This window comes from Cetorhinus maximus, chromosome 8 (genome assembly GCF_964194155.1).
Source record: "Cetorhinus maximus chromosome 8, sCetMax3.hap1.1, whole genome shotgun sequence".
NCBI lineage: Eukaryota > Metazoa > Chordata > Chondrichthyes > Lamniformes > Cetorhinidae > Cetorhinus > Cetorhinus maximus.
This window is the reverse complement of record NC_135886.1, coordinates 93052227-93074391: the sequence shown is the minus strand read 5'-3', so window position 1 is coordinate 93074391 and position 22165 is coordinate 93052227. Positions and strand designations below refer to the sequence as shown.

General features: G+C 40.2%; 1 protein-coding gene across 7 annotated transcripts in view; it reads right to left on the bottom strand.

The window, feature by feature from the left end:
- The window catches only part of diaph2 (diaphanous-related formin 2), an 855920-nt gene that overhangs the window by 88558 nt on the left and 745197 nt on the right, over positions 1–22165 (bottom strand). For 6 of the 7 annotated variants that reach the window (XM_078547238.1, XM_078547236.1, XM_078547234.1 and 3 more), the window contains 2 exons: positions 11240–11335; positions 10187–10234 (listed from right to left, as the gene is read on the bottom strand). In XM_078547238.1, the coding sequence (XP_078403364.1) occupies positions 10187–10234; positions 11240–11335 (144 nt within the window). The remainder of the gene's footprint in view (positions 1–10186; positions 10235–11239; positions 11336–22165) is intronic. The other variant, XM_078547237.1, reaches the window with a different exon arrangement.

Here is a 22165-nt window from a genome sequence, read left to right as displayed (position 1 = left end):
ATTGTGCCCTTTATTTTGTACTGCATCGCCTACTCTTCCTACCGAAATCTGCCACTTCACACTTCTCTGCATTACATTTCATCTGCAACATATCCGCATATTCCACCAGCTTGCTGATGTCCTCTTGAGGTCTATCATTATCCTCTTCACAGTTCACAATATTTCCAAGTTTTCTGTCGTCTGCAAATTTTGAAATTGCACCCTGCACTTCCAAGTCTAGGTCATTAATACAGGTCAAAAAAGGCAATGTCCTAATAACCCCATTGTATACCTTTCTCCAATCTGAGAAGCAACTGTTCACCACTACTTGCTGTTCCTTGTCACTCAACCATTTATGTATCCATGCTGACACTTTCCCTTTTATTCCATTGGTTTCAGCTTCACTGGCACTTTATCAAATGCCTTTTGAAAGTCTATATATATATATCAACCTCATTACTCTCATCAACTGTTTCTATGACTTCATCAAGAAACTCAATCAAGTTAGTTAAACACACTTTGTCTTTAACAAATTCATGTAGGCGCTCCCTAATTAATCCACACTTATCGAAATGACTGTTAATTTTGTCCCGGATTATCGTCCCAAAATTTTACCACAACCGAGGTTAAACTGACTGGCCTGTAATTGCTGGGTTTATCCTTACACCCTTTTTTGAATAAGGGTGTAACATTTGCAATTTTCCAGTCCGTTGGCACCTAAGGAATCTAAGGAGAAATAGAAGGTTATGGCTAGTGGCTCTGCAATTTCCACTCTTATTTCCTTCAGTAGCATCGGATGCATTCCATCTGGTCTGGTCAAACTTCAAGTACCCTTTCTAATACCCTCCTTTTTAAAATCAATTTTTAGCCCATCCAGTATCTCAACTACCTCCTCCTTCACTATGACTTCGGCAGCAGCATATTCCTTTGTAAAGACAGGTGGCAAGTACTCATTTAGTAGTTGAGAAATGCCCCCTGACCCACTTTTTGGTTCCTAATCAGCTCACCTCCTCTTATTACATTTTTACTATTTATATGCTTAAAGACGACTTTTGCATTCCTTTTGCTAGCTGCCCGTCTCTGCTTATACTCTCACTTTGCCTGATTTCCCTTCTGAACTTGCTATATTCAGTCTTGTTCTCACTTTTATTATCAATCTGCCATCTATCACATGCTTCCTTTTTCAGCTTCATCTTACTCCCTATCTTCTTCATTATCTAGGGAAGTACGGCTTGGGTCATCCTACTTTTTTCCTTTATGAGAATGTACCGCAACAATACCCAAATCGTCTCCTCTTTATTGTTCCATTCCAGTTTTGCAAGTCAATCTCTGATTCCAATTCACCAGGGGCTGATTTGTTCTCACACCAGTGAAAACCCTTCTCAATTTAGTATTTTTACTTTAAATTGCTCCTTGTCCTTTTCCATCACTAGCCTAAACCTTACAATAATCCGATCATTGGTCCTTAAATGTTCCCCTACTGACACTTGATCAATTTACCCCCTCATTCCCCAGAGCTAGGTCCAGCATTGCCTCCTTTCTTGTTGGGCCAGAAACAAACTAATCAAGAAAATTCTCCTGAACACACTTCAGACTCCCTACACTATGACTATTGAGATAATTGAAGTCCTCCATAACCTCATCTATTTTGTTTTTGCACCTTCCTGTAATTTCCAGCAATTGTTCTCTATGGCCAGAAACGTCCCTCCGTTGTGGGGGAGGGGGGGGGCGTTGTGCAGGAGTGGGTGCAAACCCGATCAGTGCCCCCAATTGGGTCTGCGCTGCCATTTTACATGGGCAGGCCAATTAAGGCCTGCCCATCGTGACGCGCGCCCGGAAGCGCTGAGCGCTCTCTGTGCAAGTGAGGGAGGGGATTCCCTGAGTGGCTCCCTGTTCTCTTTCGCGCATGTGCGCGAAAGATCGCAGAAATCTTCCTGAGGCATCTCCGAGACACGGTCACATGAGCTGGGACATGTCAAAGAATAAATGTATAAATTTTTATTAGATTTTAAAACAGTTCATGAAACCTCATCCCGCCTGTGGATGAGGCTTCATGAAAAATGTGAAGACCGTCTGGGATGATACCAAATCAACTGCAACAGTACACACATGGGCTAGCAGAATGGACAAACAAGTGGTATATGGTTTGATGGCCTGAATGTGATAACTGAAGCTCAACTTGAGATCCAACAGGACACTGAGTCTGTGCAGCATTGGGTTTAGTTTCAGCAGCCATACATGAAAGGAGCTGGAATCAGATCCAGGGTGCAATGTTTTTGGTGGTCAAACAGGGTGATTTCTGTCTGGTCAATGTTGAGCAGTGTAAAGATCCAGTTCACTCATAACAGGTAATGAGAAAGGCCGACTGTGGAATCAACAGTTGAAAAGGATTGCAAACAAATTGCATATGGTCTCCATGCATTTGAAAGCTGACCTCAGGCTTGTCAGTAATGTTGCTGGGGATGGTGGTGGGTGCGGAGGATGGGGAAATATATAGATGAGGTATAGAAAAGTGCCAGCAATTGTATTATGAGGGACCAGAGGTAACTGTGCTAACATTTTTACTTTCCAACAGCACTCTAAAGAAATTGGGCTATGTCTAGTTGGAACTCAAACATTTTCAAGCACAAGTTCATATAAAAATGACATATCAAATTGTTTCAGATATGTATACCTCAGAGGTATTTTAATTCTTCCCAGAGCTACATGTTTATTTTCATTTTCTATTGACACCTAACTACAGCCCTTCACATTTATCTTCTGCTAATTATTCAACATATAAAAATCTGTGATTCACTAACAACTGTCGTGGTGACAGCAGGCTTAAAAGCTGGAGCGTTAGCACTTAAAAATGACTTATAAATTAGGAGTAAGGTATTCCCTTGGGCACTGGATGACATCATGATGGAGGCGTGTACAGTCCAGATTTGAAACCTTCTAAAATCAGCTGAAACTATTACAATAAATTATAAACTATTTTTCCTTTTTAAAATTCAAATAGCAAGTTGTAGTACTTTAGTTTTCAAAGGAGCCTATTCCTCGAAGCTGCAATTGTCAATACTTCCAAATAGCAACAACCTAATTCAATAGGTAAATACAAAATGCTGTTTGGGACTTGAATTTTGCTATCTACTCAACAGCTAATTGTTTTCCAACCACCAACATTGTTTTGTTTACTTTCTGGTTATGGTGCAGTTACTCACGAAAATAAGGCTTTTATTTAAGGCCAGAATTTTCTGCTTGGCGGGTGGGCGCGTGCCCAACCCGAACGAGCGTAAAATGACGCGCGATGACGTCGGGTGACCGTCCCAATGTCATCGTGCACTCGCGTGATATTTCAGTCAGCAGGCGTGTGCAGGAGTTGGCAGCGCACCAGCCAATAATTAACAGGCCTAATAAGGCCATTAAAAACCTAATTGAATTAAATTTTTTGTTGCTCGTCCAACCTTACGGTTGGCGGGCAGGCGAAAAGGCCAAGTGGCCTTTGCATTTTTTGCAAAACTCGTCCACGGGTGGAATGAGGTTTTGATCCGTCATTATTAAAAAAATTCATACGAATTTCTAACATATATCCCTGCTCATGTGACAGAGACACATGGGGGGACACGCTTTTTTTTTAACATTTTTAAATTCTTTATTTTTGATTTTTTTATATCTTCAGCTTCCTGAGGAAGCTGTGTGCCTCAGGGAGCTTTTTCTGTGCGCACCGCGAAGTTCCCTGCTCGCCCTCCTCCCCCTGCAGACAGGCAGTGCTGTGTGCTGCAGCGTGAGCTTCAGGCTGGGCGGGCCTTAATTGGCCCGCTAGTGTGAAATTGCGGTCGTGGCCCAATTGTGGGCGGTGGTCAGCTTCCCAACCGCTTCCACTCATCCTCGCCGAGCCCGCCCAATGATGGCAAAATGCTGGCCTATGTGATGCTGTTTAGGAAGAATCAAACATGCTTTTGTTCTGTACACATACATTTGTTATATCAATTAAAAATTACCTCTGCATACACTTCCTGTTTCCCCCGAACAGTTGATAATTATAAGCTTCTATGTCAACTATAGTGGAAACTGCCTATGTTCAGTTCTGTAGAAAGACTGGAGAAGTTGGGATTGTTTCCCTTGGAGAATGTTGAGAGGAGATTTTGATAGAGGTATTCAAAGCCAGAGCAGATAGAGAGAAGACGTTTCCATCGAGAACCAGAGGGCACAGATTTAAGGTAATTGGCAAAAGAAGCAATGGTGCCATGGGGAAAAACTTTTTCACGCAGCAAGTGGTTAGGATCTGGAATGCATTGTTTCAGAGTGTGGCAAAAGGAGGGTAAATTGAGGCTTTCAAAATGAATTGAATCATTATTGGAAAAGGAAAAAATTGCAGGAGTATGGGGAAAAAGTAGGGGAGTGGTAGTAGCTGAACTGCTCCTTCAGAGGGCCAGTATAGACACGAATGGCCAAAAGGCCTCTTTCTGTGCTCTAACCATTCTATGATTCTATGTAAACTAGTTACTCTGGAATTACATGCTCCTTCCAGGGCAGATACTCTAGTGCCACCAGTGATAGCATCAATATTTGCCTCCACTATCTGTTATTTCTGCAAGGGTGCTGCGATTAAGATACAAAATGTTAAAATATCTGTCACATAGGGCAGAATTTTGCCCTTGATGGGTGGGCGGGCCCCACTGGCTCGGCGGTGGGCGGGCAGCCGATCGCCGCTGCCGAAACGGGTCCCGCCGCCATTTTGAGTGGGTGGGCCAATTAAGGCCTGCCCAGCGGGCCACCTGATGGGAAGTGCTATGCACTTCCTGTGCGGGGATGGAGGGACCACCAAATGTCAAAGTGCGCTCTTTCGTGCATGCGCGCAAAAGAGCGCACTGCTCCCTGAGGTTAAGTGCTATCTCAGGGAGATTAGTGACAGGTTAAAAAACTCTAAAAATAGAAAAATAAAAAAATGATTAACATGTGCCCCTCATGTGACAAAGTCACACGAGATGGGACATGTTAATAAATATCACATAAAGCTTATTAAAGTTTTTTAAAACAGACATGAAACCTCATCCCGCCAGTGGATTTCATGAGGTTTCATGTTTTTTCAGAAGCCCGCTGGGGCTCCTGGCCTGCCCACCAACCTTAAGGTTGGACGGGCAGGGCCCTTAATTATCCTGTCAATGACCTCAATTGGCTATTGACAGATCAGCGGGCGGACAGCTGATTTCGCTGTCCGCGCGGATGGGGCAGGATGACGTCGGGTGTTCCCCCCAACGACAACCCGCGTCATTTTCACGTCGGCGAGCGGGCCCCAACCCCAACTCGCCGACGGAAAAATTCTGGCCATCGTGTTAGCTTCCAACCCAACTTAGGACTGTGCGGGAATCCATTTGCCCTCAGATGTGGATATTCAGCTAAGTATTGGTCCTTGAAAATGATCTAACTGCAATCTGAATATTAAAATTATTTCCTTAACCCAAGCAGTCTTTTGGAATCTTCATGCATTCTGGTGTAACAGCAGACATTCTCCCAAGTTTCCATGGCTACCCTGAAGAAATTTTGCCCTCATATCCTTCACAATAACAGTAGAATACTATATCAAAGTGGCAGATTTCCTTGCTGGACTCTTAAGCGCAACAGCCAGCTCACTGCTTGTTTCTCATCTTGACACCTCTGCCCACACATGAAATTATAAACTACCCATATCCCTTCCTATCATTCATTGAATCCCCTATCACTATGTGCCCCTGCAAATTTCTCCATTAGAAGAGATGCCACTGATAGAGGATCTATATTGGTCACTACTGTAATCTATGCATAATATATGTACCATTAATTTCAACACTGTACCAGGTGTTTGCCACTCCTCAGACTCGCAGCTGCCTCCATCCCTTTGCTGATGGGCTTTCAGGCACTACTGCGCCTCTTACTTTGAGTTTCTCATAAACAATCCCTCTCCAAATTCAGTTTGAGGGCGAGCAACTTGGGTCTCAAACCAATGTCCTCAACTTAAATAAGGGCAATTACAGAGGTATGAAGAAAGAGTTGTCTAAAGTGGGCTGGGAAAATAGACTAAGGGGAAGGTCACTGGGTGAGCAGTGACAGACATTTAAGCAGATATTGCATAACAGTCAGCAAAAATTTATCCCGGTCAAAAAGAAGGACTCGGTGAGAAGGATGAACCACCCATGGTTAACAAAGGTGGTCAAGGAGAGTATCCAATCAAAGACTAAGGCATGCAAAGCAGCGAAAATTAGTGGTCGGCCAGAGGATTGGGAATTTTTTTAGGGACCAGCAGCAATGACTAAAAAGCTAATAAAGAGGGAGAAAATTGATTATGAAAGTAAATTGGCAAGAAATATAAAAACGAACAGCAAGAGCTTCTGTGGGTATAGAAAAAGAAAGAGTGGCTAAAGTGAGCGTGGGACCCTTGGAGAATGAGACTGGAGAATTGATAACGGGGGAACAGGGAAATGGCAGAAAATCTAAAGCAATATTTTACATTAGTCTTTTTCAGGTTGGAAAGATGTAACTAGTGGAGTGCCATGAAGATCAGCCCTAGGGCCTCAATTATTTACTATCTACATTAATGACTTGGAGGAGGGGGCAGAGTGTAATGTATCCAAATTTGCTGACAATACAAAAATAGGTGGGGGGGGGGCAAGTTGTGATGAGGACATAAGGAATCTGCAAGGAGATATAGAAAGGTTGAGTGAGAGGACAAAAACTTGGTAGATGGAGTTTAATGTAGGGAAGTGTGAGGTCATGAATGTTAGTGGGAAAAATCAAAAGGCAGGCTATCATTCAAATGGGGAGAGACTCCAAAAAAGTGCAGCACAGAGGGAGCTGTGTGTTATTGTGCATGAAACACAAAAAGGTAGCATGCAGTTGCAGCAAGTAATTAAAAAGGCAAATGGAATTTTGGCCTGTATTGCTAGGGGGTTGGAGTTTAAAAATAGGGAAGTCTTGTTACAACTGTACAGGGTGTTGGTGAGGGTGCACCTGGAGTACTGTGTACAGTTCTGGCCCCCGTATTTAAGAAAGGGTATACTGGCATTGCAGGCGGTTCAAAAGAGATTCACTAGGCTGATTCCTGGGATGAAAGGGTTGACTTATCAAGAACGGCTAAACAGGTTAGGTTTTTATTCAGTAGAGTTCAGAAGAATGATGGGTGATCTTGTTGAAACGTACAAGATTCTGAGGGGGCTTGACAGAGTAGATGTTGAGAATATATTTCCACTAGCGGGAGAATCGTGAACTAGGGGACATAGTTACAGAACAAGGGGACACACATTTAAAACTGAGATGCGCAGGAATTTCTTTCCTCAAAGTGTAGTGAATGTCTGGAATTCTCTACCCCAGAGAGTTGTGGAGGCTAGATCACTGAAAGTATTTAAAGAGGAGGTAGATAGATTTTTGAAATATCAGGGAGTTGAGGGCTATGAGGAGCTGGCACGAAAGAGCAGTTGAGGCCTGTGGCAGATCATCAGCTATGATCCTATTGAATGGTGGGGCAGGTTTGAGAGGCAAAATGGCCTACACCTGCTCCTATTTTTTATGCTCTCCATGGAATTTTCAGGATCTTATATTTCCTCCTCCCTCACTAAGAGAACTTAAGGGCTTGCAACACCCTCACTGAGACAATCTCAGGATCTCAAAGGCCTTATCCTCTTAAGAGATTTCCCCACCCCCCCCATTCTCCATGCTTTTCCATGTCTCCTCCCTTTCCATCCTTCTCCACCTGCTTCCAATCAATTATCTGCCCCTCTTCTCTCTCTCTCTCTCACACTCCCCCCTATTTCTCTGTCTCTTCCTTCTCTCTAGGTGCAAGTTATTTAATAATAATAATCATTCAGTACTGGATAAGCAGAAATTTCCTCCAACTAAATATTGGGAAGACTGAAGCCATTGTTTTCAAACTCCAAACTCTGTTCCTTAGCTAGTGATTCCACCATTCTCCCTGGCAACAGTCTGAGGCTAACAGTCTGTTCATGATCTTGGTTTTGAATTTGACCCCGAGATGAACTTTTGGCTACATATTTGCGCTATCACCAATACTGCGCATTTCCGCCTCCATAACATTGCCCGACTTCGCCCCGTCTCAGCTCATCTACTGCTGAAACCCTCCTTCATGCCTTTGTTATTTGACTACAGACTTGACTATTCCAACACATTCTGGCTGGTCTCCAACATTCTACTCTCTGTAAACCTGAGATCATCCAAACTCTGCTGCCAATATCCTAACTTGCACCAGGTCCCATTCCATTATCACCACTTTGTTCGCTGACCTGCAGTGACCTCCAGTCAAGCAATGTCTTGATTTTAAAATTCTCATCCTTGTTCTCAAATTTCTCCATGGCCTCACTCCTCCCTACCTCTGTACTCTCCTCCAGTCCCACAATCCTCCAAGAAATCTGCACTCCTCTAATTCTGGACTTTTGCAGCACTCCCTATTTTAATCACTTCACCATTAATGGCTGTGCCTTCAGCTGCCTCGGCTCTGCATTCCCCCTTACAACTCTCCACTTTGCTCTCCTCCTTTAAGACACTCCTTACAGCCTACCTCTTTGACCAAGCTTTGGTCATCTGACCTAATATCTTCTTATGTGGCTCAGTGTCATTTTTTTTTATAATGCTCCTGTGAAGCATTTTGATAATGTTAAGGCTCTATACAAATATAAGTTGTTGTTGTAATGTATGCCTATTACAGAACAAGTACTAGCTTTTTTTTCTGACTACCAGAGCTACAAATATATCCAGAATATTCTTTGAGTCTTTTTATATATCAAAATATATGATATTACATATTGTATATACATCTTAATTTTTAAATTTTGTTAAAAAAATTCTGATGGAGATCCACTTACATACCGTTCTGCTCAAAGGCATTACATGTTAAGCCATTCTTCCTACAATGCTTCATAAAGTTTGCAAAAATGTCTTTGATGACAGAAGAATAGAATGTACTTTCCAGAGTTCCTGATGTTGTCTCAGGTTATTGCACTGGTCTTGTTAGTTCAGCCCATCAGCAAAAATGAATCACCCATATATGATGTGCTCATTATTTACTGAATGTGCATACATTATTTTAACCCATAAACAGAGAGGCAGGAAATATTTTGGATATGGGTTCAGTATTGTGAATTGGACACAGGAAAGAAGAAGCAAACATACAGTATTAGTAACTCATCAGTGTTTTTATCTCCACGGTAACTACAAGCAGTTCACCTTCAGTAACCTGAAATGCAGACAGAGTATTGCTATTTGGTCTATGTACTCTGCATAATCTTGATATATTGCATGATGACATTATAATACTGGAGCTCCGGTCAGTCATACATAGCTTACAGCCAGTAAAATAGGTTTTGTAACGCCCAACTTTTCCAACCAGAAGGAACATCAATTGCGGTGCATTAAGGCTATATCCAATTTGCATTAATACGTTTTACACTCATGAAGTCAAATGAATTGTGTCAGATTTCTAGACAGCTTGCAGAAAAAAATCAAATTAAGAATGAAAAAACTTTCAAAAAAGCTAAAGCTTGTTTTACACTGCTATGATTTTTTTTCTTATAAAACACCTGCCAGGGTGGCACACTGTTAATGATATTGTAACTAGCTCTGGTAACTTAATCAAGAAACACAAATGAATTTAATTGGCTCATGAAAATTATGCCTGGGGTCTTAAAAGTACTATCGGGCAACTTGATGCAATATGCATCCTGATACCTGGGAAATTAGTCCAAAAAATGAAATTGAAAGTGCAGTTAATATTATTCTGTTCAGCATTCCAGAGATGAACCCATTAAAAGCAATAATAACATATACATCTTCAAAGCTGCTGTTTCCCTACGGCAAAAAAAGCAGATAAGACATAATATCATAGACGTATTTTTGAAGTACGAAGGACAGGGAAAGGCCAGATTCCATTAAGAAAGTTTGGACTAGGTACAATGCTTGACATTTTGAGTTTAATGCCAAGGCACTGGTAGAGGCAACAGCTGGACGTGAAATTGATACAGCAATGCTGAGAGACCTAAAATACAGATTTTCCTAAGAACTAGAATTAAGGGAAAACTTGCCACCATCAAATTATCCTGCACTATCCTTCTGCCTCAGGCTTAAAATAAAGGTTACGGCCAATTATCTATCTAGAGTATTTTAAGGAGCTGTAAGCTAGACTGAGAAGTGAGATAAAAGCGAGAAGGAAAGTAGTAGCACTTGAATTTTTTCCCTTTACCCTTGTCAACTGGCCATCGGGATGTTGGACTAGCTGGACTTTGTTCACCTGCAACAACCAGGAAGCACGCTATCAAAAACTGACTTTAATCGAACAACAGATGAATTTACATTGAAGGAGCCCTTTGCAGCGTGAAAACTGCCAGTGAATAAATTAACAGATTAGTTATAATGATCTGTTAAGCAACTGGGAAAATCTGAGCTGACTAAATGATATCCATTTTAATGACTGAACTTTTTAAAAAGATAAACATAGGTAAGCACATCTGAATATGTTAGATCAGCATTATCCACCTAGCTCAAAAAATATTCTCAATGGCATAACTTTAGAATTATTTTTGCATACCCAAGTATTTTGAAAGGTAATTAATAACAAACATTTTTACTTGTTTTCATAAAACATACGTTAAAAAGTCTGTACTCATTATTGCTGAAACTGCTGTAAAACTTGCATTGTACTTACCTGAGGTTTTGTCAATAAATACATTTTAATTTGCAAGATACACATAATTGCATTGAAATATCCAAGTAATACTAGAAATGCTAATAGGTCATTAATATCTATGTTTAATACATGCATGCATGTCTATATAAGTCTGGACTTAAGATCCAAAAATTTAAAGATTATATGCGGAAGAAATTACATTAAAACTCAATTTAAGAATGTTATCAGGAATATTTTGTAGAATTTAAAACTTGGCTCTTCTCTTTGTCAAATTAAATATTAAAGAAAGGGCGATAAGCTGCCGATTATATATATTGACCTTCCAGTGACTTTCATTAAGCCTATGTTTGAAGCAAAGTGGTTCATAGTTTGCCATGAGGAAAAGGCACTTTAATTTTTCTTCTTTGACTATTCTTAGGGTTTGCCATTTAAATGACTACTGGACAGGCCATCTACATTTTTCTTTAATAGCAAATGCATTTTTAAAAAAAATAATCCTGAAATGTGTCCCTTAGGTTAGTGAGAATACACCTGAGGAAATGAGCATTTGAGCAATGCGGTCTTGTCTTACTTTCTGTTGCTGCACATCACTTAGACTTTACGACTTACCAAGATTTCTTGGTGTGCGCTTCCTGCGATCCCTGAATGCAGCACCTGACTGCAAGGCCTCCAGCAGGCTATCCATCACTCCTGTTTCATTACCCTCTACAGAAGTGAAACAAGAAAATTACTTCAGTTTTGCAATATAAAAGTACATTACTTGTCAAGAATATTTCAGTCTATATACTTCCAAAATCAAATAGTTAACAATGGTAGCTTAAGACCAAGACTAATATAAGTTGAATCACAAGATTAGACAAATGGGATGTGCAAATTTGAAACATAAGGCAGCAGTCAAAAATATTATATATTAATTTAACATAAATCAAAGATTCACTTCAACGTATATATCTGCAAAAAAAATCAAACCACAATTTTAGATGTCAACACATCAGCACTTCAATAAACACAATGAATAAAAACATTGACAATCTGAAAAAATCAAATGTTGGTGGTACAAAATCCTCAGATGTCAACACTTATATAGTATAAAGGTTATGAAACATTGCATTTATACTTCTTTCACTTACTTTGACTCCTTTCCTATCGTGATAGAAATTCATGCCTAAACATTCTTGGTTCAATTTGTAAAGTAGACAAATAGTGAATAGGCTACTCTACCAGCTCAAAATGTCATAGGAAGACTTGAAATATTATTGTTTGTCTTCCCTCAAGACTGGGTAGCCCACAGAGCCTATGACAGAATGTTCTATCAGTTACAGACAGCTATCTATTTCTCTTTGTCATTAACCCATTACTTTTCAAAGATGTCCCAAGAATGATCTCTCAGACTGGTATGAAACATGGACCTCCTTTTATATTGTTGAGAAAAGATGTTTGAGTTCTGGCCCTAGAGGGGGTCCCTTGTACTACTTAAGGAAGCCATAGACATTTGTACCATGTCACTATATCACGGCGATTTACATACACTGAATCTGAATCTGTATTCATTGACCTTATGAACTCAGGAACTCATGCTGTTGAGTTCAGTTTTGACGACACCATGTATGCCCAAATAGAAGATGTTTCCATGAGATCCCCTCTAGGCCCAGCACTCAAAAACATCTTCATCGGTTTCCACAAGAAACACGTCTTTGATGGAATGACAACTAACCTCCTATCCCTTGCATTTTTCCGATACATAGATGATATGTTTCCTATATTTGAATCCGCAGCTGAATGTAAGAATTTCCTTACTGGGCCCCATCCTGCGCTCAAATTCACCTTTGAAATGGAGCAGTCAAATGAGTTCCATTTCCTTGATGTGCTAGTTGAGAGATCTGCCAATAAGTTCACTATTACTGTCTACTGCAAGCCTACCTTCACAGGTCAATATATGCATTAGGACTCCTACAGTTCCACATGCGATAAGGCTGGCCTTCTTGGTAACCTCAAAAATAGGGCCCGAGTCATTGGCTCACCGTGCAAGCTTGATGCTGAATAGGGTGCATCAAATCCACCCTGCGGGATAACGGTTGCCCTGATCAGATCACTGTATATCGTGCAAACTCATGAACGGGCCTAAGGCAGCCATTTTCTGTCCTGAAAAGTGCCCAGTCTACTTCGGATTACCCTGGAAGGGTAAGGCGTCTCAAATGTTTGAGCAACACTGTTTCACGCTACTACTATGCAATAGCAACATGAGTGGTATTTGCCACTAACAGGATGCTGCTGTCAAGCCAAAGAGATGTTCTGCCTATCACACAAATGAGTAATGTAATATATGAATTTCAGTGCCAGCATAATGCCAGGTATGTAGGTCATATGTCCCACTGACTGGCGGATCGTATCAAACAGCACATCCCTTCGGCTGTTTACAACAGGCAAAGTACTGACCGTACTCACCCAGTCCGTACCTGCAAAACCCAAAACATTGTGTCTAACATTAGATGTGATTCTGCGATTTGACTGCACTTGCTAAGCAATCCTGATTGTGCTAAGAGTTACACTGACAACCAATTTAAGATTATTAGTCAGGTTTGCAGTGTGGCTCACTTACGTGTGCTAGAAGCTACATATATTCACACAGGGCCCTGTCCTTTGCAGATGCAAGGAGCATGTCCATGCATTGCATCTTTTTCAACTAAACAAAAGCTTGGACAGCCATTCCCTGGTTCATTCCCCAGGGCAATGCTTTGACCAGAGTTGACCTGCCTGGTTTGAATTTAAACAAAAGCTTGGCAGTTAACTGCTCCCTTGTGCATTCTCCATGGCAATGCCTCTACCAATGAAAGTCCACTTGTCAACCAATCAGCACTCTCTTCTCATGCAGTGTAAATTGTTTTTCCCTTTACAATTGGTGTTCTTGCGGATCTGGCCTGATAAGTGCAAACTTCAACAGCATGTCTCTTCTTTCAGCAATACTCAAGTTCTGTACTACCCAGTGACAATCTTCTTTTATTTGAACATAATTAAATTTGTGAAAGACACAAAAATGTTACCTCCCCAAGCTATCATGAATATGCCACTGCCACTTATCCACAAAAATATCAACTTTACTGGAACTGTAAAGAATACATGTTCATCTAAAGCATATGGTGCTATGGTTATCAAGAAATAAAGCAGACATTTAAGCAGGGCATGAGGAGCAGCTTTAAAGCAGGAAAAGGTAAATTTAAAGCTGATGTTAGGAACTACTTCTTTAGACAAAGAGTAATCAACACTTTCCAGAAAAAGAATGGATGCCACGAGGAAGTAATGAGGGCATACCTCTAGAATCATTTAAGAAATATTTTGATGTTAAAATGGGTAAATTTGTATGGTCCCCCTGGCTGAATGAATTAGGAAGGGCTGAATGGCCATATTTATCTGTAATTATCTTATCTTGTGTACAAATGACCCTTCTCATTTATAAAGGATAAGGTTCCTATGGTAAAGAATCTTAATTCACTCTCTTCTACATTACTACGGATTTTTTTTTCTTATTTCTGAAGTAGCACTTGGAATTAGATTGGAAAGCTGAGTTAATTCCCCTTGGAGTCCATTCAATGATTGAATCTAGAGACAAGTTTTCTCTGGGTAAAATGTCTTCTGATATTTCATATCTTGTAGTATCAGTGGAGGTAGCCATTTGAAGAGCACTTCAGTTCTTAAAGTGGATCTATTTCACCTGAATTATCCTATCCAGTGATGTTTGGCCAAAAAATGACTTCAAGTAGCAGTTTTATTGCAATCAACGCATTAAAAGAAAAAAATATTCACTCCTGATTTGGCCATATTGGGTACACATTTCCTTCCAATAGATCCATTATTCCATCAAAATGAAAATATACTCCTTTACATCTTTTACATGGAATAAATGTGACTATGAAAAAACTTATTTCAATTGCCCGTACCAAATTCAATACAACTACTTCGCAAAATAAAATCAGCATGTCTGAGCATGATGATACTTGGTCTGATCAGAATAAATGAATATATAATGAAGAAAAACAGTCTCACTATCTCATTTATACAATACATGTTTATTGTGTTTATTGTGGACATGCTTTGAGTGTCAAGACGTTCTTAATAGGGACAGTTAAAAAGCAAACAGGATGATCATCTTTTAAACTAAAGAGCATACACATATTCAATTGAGAACTAGGTATAACAGAATTTAAGGTGTTTGATACCATTGTGACATTACAATATTGAAGTACAAAAGAACTGAATGTCTAGTTTTAGCGAGACTGAAAATGTGGCCACGCACCTTCAGTAAATTTTTAGCTTAGCATCAACTAATGAGCTCAAAAGCAATGGGATCCCAATGCCAATTTATGAAAACAATTCCTTTGCACCAACAGCTACATTAATACCACTTTTATTATAGATAGAAGATTGAAGAACTCTGAAGAAATTAAGGTTACCTCATTTACCCCGATCAAAACCACTGCATATAAATATATCGTCTATCGCCATCTACGTAGAAATGGTGAGTCAGTAATGATATTATTGGGATCAACAGTACTTGAATTAGGAACGAAAAGTGTTCAAAGTTCTTCACATTGTTCTCATTTCCAGGAAGAGTTTTCTAATTTGCATGCAATGATCTCTGAGGTGTGCTATCTCAAATAACAGGAAGTAATAAAGGGGACTCTAGTTGAGGAAACATCTCAACTTGAGAGAGATATGATGCAATATACCTGGTGCACACCAGGTTGTTGGGATTGTGAAGCAAGAGGTACCAAACCAAAAATACTGAATGCTATTAAGATGGAAGCTAAACGCTGACAATTCACTTGCTTTGACATGAGAGACAGAGCAATGCTGATCACGTCAAGCTCAGAAGCTTATCAGGTCAGTTAGCATGTTGTTAGCACGACTGAAAAGTATTTGACACAAACAACCTATAACATTTGACCTATTATTAAAAGACAATGGATGATCAAGAGACAGAAAATACATTCTCGTTTTGAAGTGGAAACTAAGAATGCAAAGAAGCTATTTAAAAAGAAAGACAAATAGGGATCTTGCCTGAAAATAAATGCAAGGAATTGTGGAACAGTCCCTACCTGAAAAGTTTGACATCATTTGCATTCAACAGTGTTCTTTTGTACTCATTTGATATCAAACATGCTCAAAAGCAATCATTTAACTATCGTTTGACATCAATTATGCTCAAAACCAATCATTAGCTATCATTTAGCATTATAAGTACCACAACTGACATCAATGTCACCAATTGCCCCAAACCACAGCAAACATTTGCGATTAGCATTCGGACACCAAAAACAATCATAGAGTTTATTTTCCATATTTCTAAATTACTAAGTAGATTCAAACATCATAAAACTGAGCTAACTTTAGAAAAAGACCCTGTTTTGATGAGGTACTTTTATGCTTTTCTCTCTCACCCCTCCTTCCCCCTCCCCCTCCTATTCCCCTCCACCTACCCCCCTCTTGTTCCCCTTTCCCTACCTCCTTTTATTCCCCGACTCCTCCTCCACTCCCCCACTTATTCCCCCTTCTCTCTCCCCGCATTTCCCCCATCCCCTTTCCCCTCCCTCTCTTGCCCCTTCCCTCGCACCTCTTCTGTCCCTTTCCCTCTTCCCCCCTCACGCTCTCCCACTTTTTCTCTCCCTCCTCTTCCGCACCCAACTAACTGGAGATCTCAGCTTACAGGGCCAGCTTGAAACCAGAAGTGACGTTTTCCGGCCAGTCTTGCTGAAGATTTGAAGTCAGCGCAGGAACAGTGAGGACCGTTGGAACGGGGTAAGTATTGGGGAGGTCGAGAGAGTTCAGGGGTGGGGGGAGGTCGAGAGAATTCGGGGGCAGGGGGAAAGGAGGGCAAGAGAGTTCAGGGAGAGACAGAATTCGGGAGGACCTGCAGTTCAGTGGCATAGGTGGGCCCTGGAACATCGGCAAAGCCTTGGAGGATTGGTGAGGCGTGAAATTTGGCGACATCGGTGAGGCCCATGGCCTGGAGACCTGAGGGATGGGTGGGGGGAGAGTTTTGGGGTTGGAGGGAGAGGGGGAGAGGTTGAAGGTTCAAGGGAGCGAGGGGGGAGAGTTTGGAGGCTGGAGGGAGAAAGGGGGGGAGAGAGTCAAAACTTGAGGGGAAGAGGGGGCAGTTTAGACCCTGAGACTGGAGAGAGAGAGGGGCGAGGGTTTGAAGGCTAGAGTGAGAGACAGGGGAGAGTCAAGAATGGAGGCAGGGAGAGCAGACTTTGGAGACTGGAGGGAGACAGGGAAGAGTTTGAGACCCTGAGACTGGAGGGAGAGAGGGGAAAAATTTTGGAAACTGGAGGGACGGAGGTGGGGATGATGTTTGGAGACTGGATTTTTTTGGATTCAATGATTAATGATACATGAATTTATTCAATTTAAGTGATTTATTCCCTTGTATTTCTCAATGCAGGCTGCTGAGTGCATTGGATAGCTTTGAGCGCGCTGGACATAGCTTTGAGCACACTATCAAATTTGAGGTCAAATTCATTCCAAATTAGAACTTTTGATGTCAAATTGTAATTGAGCGCAATGAGCACACTTGAATGTAAAAATGACGTTAAAACTTTCAGGTAGGGGTAGAGTGGGCTGAATGAAATACATGTAGTGTGAACATGGATCCATTTAAACAACAGTCACTATGATCATCCGAGTGTTCCACAATGGAAGCTTAAACTACCACTTGTTATCTACAAATTTCCACTCATATTCTGTGACAGTGAAACAAACGCTCACATTGCAATACTAATACCACTTAAACGTCAAAAGTAACTTTATTAGTTTAACTCTAATCTACCAAAGTAAAGGCAAAAATCAATGCTTTCAAAAAAGCATTTTGAAGACCTTAATTCTGTTCACTGTGTTATCCCTTTTCCTTCCATATTCTTTTGTTTCCTGTTCTCTTCTTTTAAGTTGACTTTTAGTTGATCATTTTTGGTTTTTATTTCTGTAAAACACTAACTCTCAAACAAATAGCTACCCTTTGCTTTTTCTTTTCACCTGGCTCCCATCTTACAATTAAAGGGGAAGAGGAACTTCTTTGAAATGTTTCTACCATCCAAAAATTACACAACTTTTTTTTAAAGCACCCCAAAAGCCAGAAGTCTGCAAATTAAGATGGTTGCATTTGTCAAGATCTGATGCATTTAATGCATCAAAACTAGATGGGTAAACAAATGTACTGATCGGCAGGTTAGTGAGAGAAAGCATACTGAGATGAGTAGACTTGCCCTTGGTGTGCTGACGGTTAAAGCTGCTGCATTTTATTCTCTCCCTCATGGGGAAGAGCAGAAAGCACGGGAAGAAGTCTGTTAAATAGATGTCAGCATATATTCTGCAAATGGGGAGAAGCATGCAAGATGATTTTTTTCTCTGAAAGGGAGACAAGGACAATTTTTTGTCTCAGGTTAGGCATTTCAGCAAAGTTATTACTAGGACTAACATTGGAGTGTTTTCAAGATACCATAAGAACATACAAAATTTGTAAAAAAAATAAAGTCCAAAAATAACCTGTAAATTTAGGCACACCGACACAGCAACTCCAATGCTAAAATTGTTGTGCAAACACGAATTCAGATTGGTCAGCTGGCTAGTAATAGCATTAAAACTTCAAGGTGTAATCTGTTATAGCTGGGTGTCTCAAAGAGGTATCCCACACTGAATGGTAAATCTGGTTCCCACAAATGCAAGGAATTTCAGTGATTTTTAATGTGCGTAGTCACTGTTTGTCAGCTGCTAACTCAGTCATTTAAACTTCAACAAGTTTGAACAAATTTTCTATTAATAATTTGTGCACCTCAGTTCCAAACCTTTATGCAACAACCATAATAGAAGTATAATAATTTGAGTATTGCTGCAAAAAGAGATATGCTGTCAAAGCTTTTCATCTTGCACTTATTAGTGTAAATGTTGAATTGTACTGCAATAGAATACATGCTTTAAATTGGTAATTAAGCACAGTTGTCCCCAATTGGGGAAGGATTAGGGAATAATTGCAAGAGTATACCAGCTAGTTCACTCTGGGTGTTGGGAGGAACTGGGAGAATCTGTGACTTTACTTTGATGTCTTTGAAATAATCCTGTCTTCAGGTACAGGCCAGTTTCAGACTCATTCTTCCTCAACATACAATTACTAGAATTAACAATCAGGACAGTTTGCAAGGATACCAATTGTAAAGGGAAGAACAGTTCATATTGCATGAAAAGAGAATGCTGATTGGTTGACAAGTGGATTCTGATTGATAGAGGCATTGCCATGGAGTATGCAGCATCTGTGGAGACAGAAATGGAGAATACACCAGGGAACAGTTGACTGCCAGACTTTTGTTCAAATTCCAACCAGACAGGTTGACTGTGATTGATCAAGGCATTGCCATGGAGGCAGTGCTAATCAGCACTCTCTTCTCATGCAGTATAAATTGTTGTTCCCCTTACTATTGGTATTATTGTGAAGTGTCCTGATGAGTGCAAAATGAAATGCTTCAACATCATACCTTTTTTCAGCAATACTCAAGTTCTATACTACCAAACAACTATTTATAATAATTTGCTTCCCAGTCGTAGATTCTCAGTTTCAATTTACAAAACCTTTGTGTGTCCAATTTCAATCTACAAAATAGCAATTGTGCACAATACTCATCAAATACAATCCACTATTATTAACTGAAGAACTGCAAATGATGTTCAAGCAATCTGTTTTATTAACAAAGATCAAAACATTACAAAGACAAGGCAATTTTGTCTGCTCCATGCAGACAATAAATAAGTAGACTTGAAACCATTTGCTTGTAAACTAAAATGTTTAATTTGAAATTTGCTCATTTAAGAGTGTAATAATGAGTACACTTAGAAATATAAAGAAAATCATCACCCTTAATTGTTAAAATCTACCCTTCCTTCCTTGTTTTGCCTGGTTCTACGATGAAGTTTTTCTCCCTGACTGCTTTAGTTCTGATCAGGGTTGCACCTGAAATGTTCACTTTTTATATTTCAGATGCAGAATAACTTACTCTTTTCAATTTAGCTCTTGACTGAAACATTAACTTTGTTTCTCCACAGATGCTGCCGTACCTGCCATGTATTTCCAGCATTTTCTGATTTTATTTTATATTATATTAGAGCAATTTAGTAGCTTGCTTTGGAAACATTCTTTGAAATATTGCTAACAAATACAATTTCTAATTTCTTCCAAGTATTACACAATGAAGATAGTTATTGCAGGTGAGCAATGTCCTTGTTTATGATTACCATATTGTCACACTAGAAATGTGGCAAAGCATTAAAGCCAAGATGAAGTTTGTAGTGTAACACATAATGAGTACCTCTTAATGCCTTGAAATAAAGGTGGACTACAGTGTTCCTGTACAAGAAAACATCATCCCCTCTGATATCTGCTTATAGAACCTATTGAAAATGGCAATAGAATTACACAAGGGAAAAGAGCAAGTAGTAGGCTCTAAAATAAAACCAAAATACTGCGGATGATGGAAATCTGAAAGAAAAACAGAAAAATGCTGGAAAAACTCAGCAGGTCTGGCAACATCTGTGAAGAGAGAAAACTGAGTTAATGGCCAGAAATTTCTCCCCGTCGGGGGTATTGTGTGGGGGTGGGGGAAGGGGGGGTTGGTGGGCGGTTGTGTGGGGGCGAACCCGAGCGGTGCCCACAATCAGGGACGTGCCGCCATTTTACGTGAGCGGGCCAATTAGGGCCTGCTCAGCGCGACGCTCGTCTGGAAGCGCTGAGCGCTTCCTGTGTGGGCAGGGGGGGAATTCCCTGAGAGGTTCCCTGCGCGAAAGAGTGCAGAGATCTCCCCAAGGAACGGAGGTGCCTCGGGGAGATTTGTTTCAGTGTTAAAGTTTTAAATAAAGGTTTTTAACACTTTTAAAACATGTCCCCTCATGTGACACTATCACATGAGCTGGGAAATGTCAAAGAATAAACGTATACATTTTTATTAGATTTTAAAACAGTTCATGAAACTTCATCCTGCCCGTGGATGAGGTTTCATGAAAAACGTGAAGGCCACTTGGATGGGCAGCTCATTAAATTGAATTAATTAGGTTTTAAATGGCCTTAATAGGCCTTTGACAGTTTGGCGGGCATGCAGCCGAGTCAGCTGCGCACCTGCCAAACTGAAAATCTAGATGACACATGGTGACATCGGGACGCCTGCTTGACGTTACCGCACGTCATTTTACGCGTCGGTGAGCAGGCCCCGACCCGCTCGCCGACGGGAAAATTCTTCCCAATGTTTTGAGTCCGTATGACTCTTCTTCGGCACCGAAGAGAGGTAGAAATATTTTTGGTTTTGACTTTTGGTAAACACCTTATCAAGCACCAGGAGGGAAATGGAAAATAAGGAAGGCAAACATTTCCATTCCGTCACATTTCTACCTCTCTTCAGCATTGAAGAAGTAACATTAACTCTGTTTTTCTCTCCACATATGCTGCCAGACCTGCTGAGCTTTTCCAGCATTTTCTGTTTTTATTTCAGGAGTAGGCTCTGTTTGTCAACTGTTTGAAATTTTCTCATTTAAGAATGTAATAATGAGTACACTTATAAACATAAAGAAAATCTTCACCTTTAATTGTTAATCTACCCTTCCTTCTTTGTTTTGCCTGGTTCTTTGATGAAGTTCTCCTCCCTGACTGCATTAGCTCTGATCAAGGGCCTGCTCTACCATTCAATATGATCAAGGCTGATCTTCAACCTCAATTCCACTTTTCTGCAATCCTCATATTCCTTAATTACCTAAGTATGCAAAAGATTTCTGATGCACAATAGCCTAGATCTTTTCACCAAAAGAATGGTAAATATGTTGTGCATGCTACTATTCATGTGCAAAATGTTTAATAATGTGTGGCGAAGAAGAGAAACCTATGAATTATAACTTACCATAAATTGCTATACAATTTGCGATGCTCTGCCTTTAACCTCACAGAAGAGTAGCTCACCCTCAGCCTCCCAATGAGTTTCAAGAAATTAGTGCATTTGCACGTTAATTGCCCATTAGACATATTGCAAAGAGTTAAACCTCATATTTAACAGCATAAGTGCTTTTTAATTGGGAGGCTAATGTTTCTTCAATGTTTCTTCAACTTCTCTGGCCCAGAAAGGGAACAAGTGAAAATGTGGAGTTTCATTCCGACAGGTAGTAAATTATTCTTTGAGACTTTGAAAATGCAAAATTTTACTTCTTTTTTCTTACTGTTCATTTGCCTTTTTTTCTCTTTCCCAATTCAATGTCTTTTCCTTCCTTTATTTATCATTCTGTACTTTGACTTTAGTTCCTATTACCTTCTGTCATTTCTCTGTTTCTTTCTCAACACTTATGTCTAATTATTTAAGGAGACAGACTATTAGCCCTGCTTGTCCCTTAAGGCATCAGATCTCTTTTTGCCCTTGCACTTCTGTGCCATTATTATCTCACAATTCTAGCAGCTTGCAGGGCAAAAAGATTTTGACCTGAAGAGCAAGGAACAAAGTCTAGTTAACTGGGTATTTCACG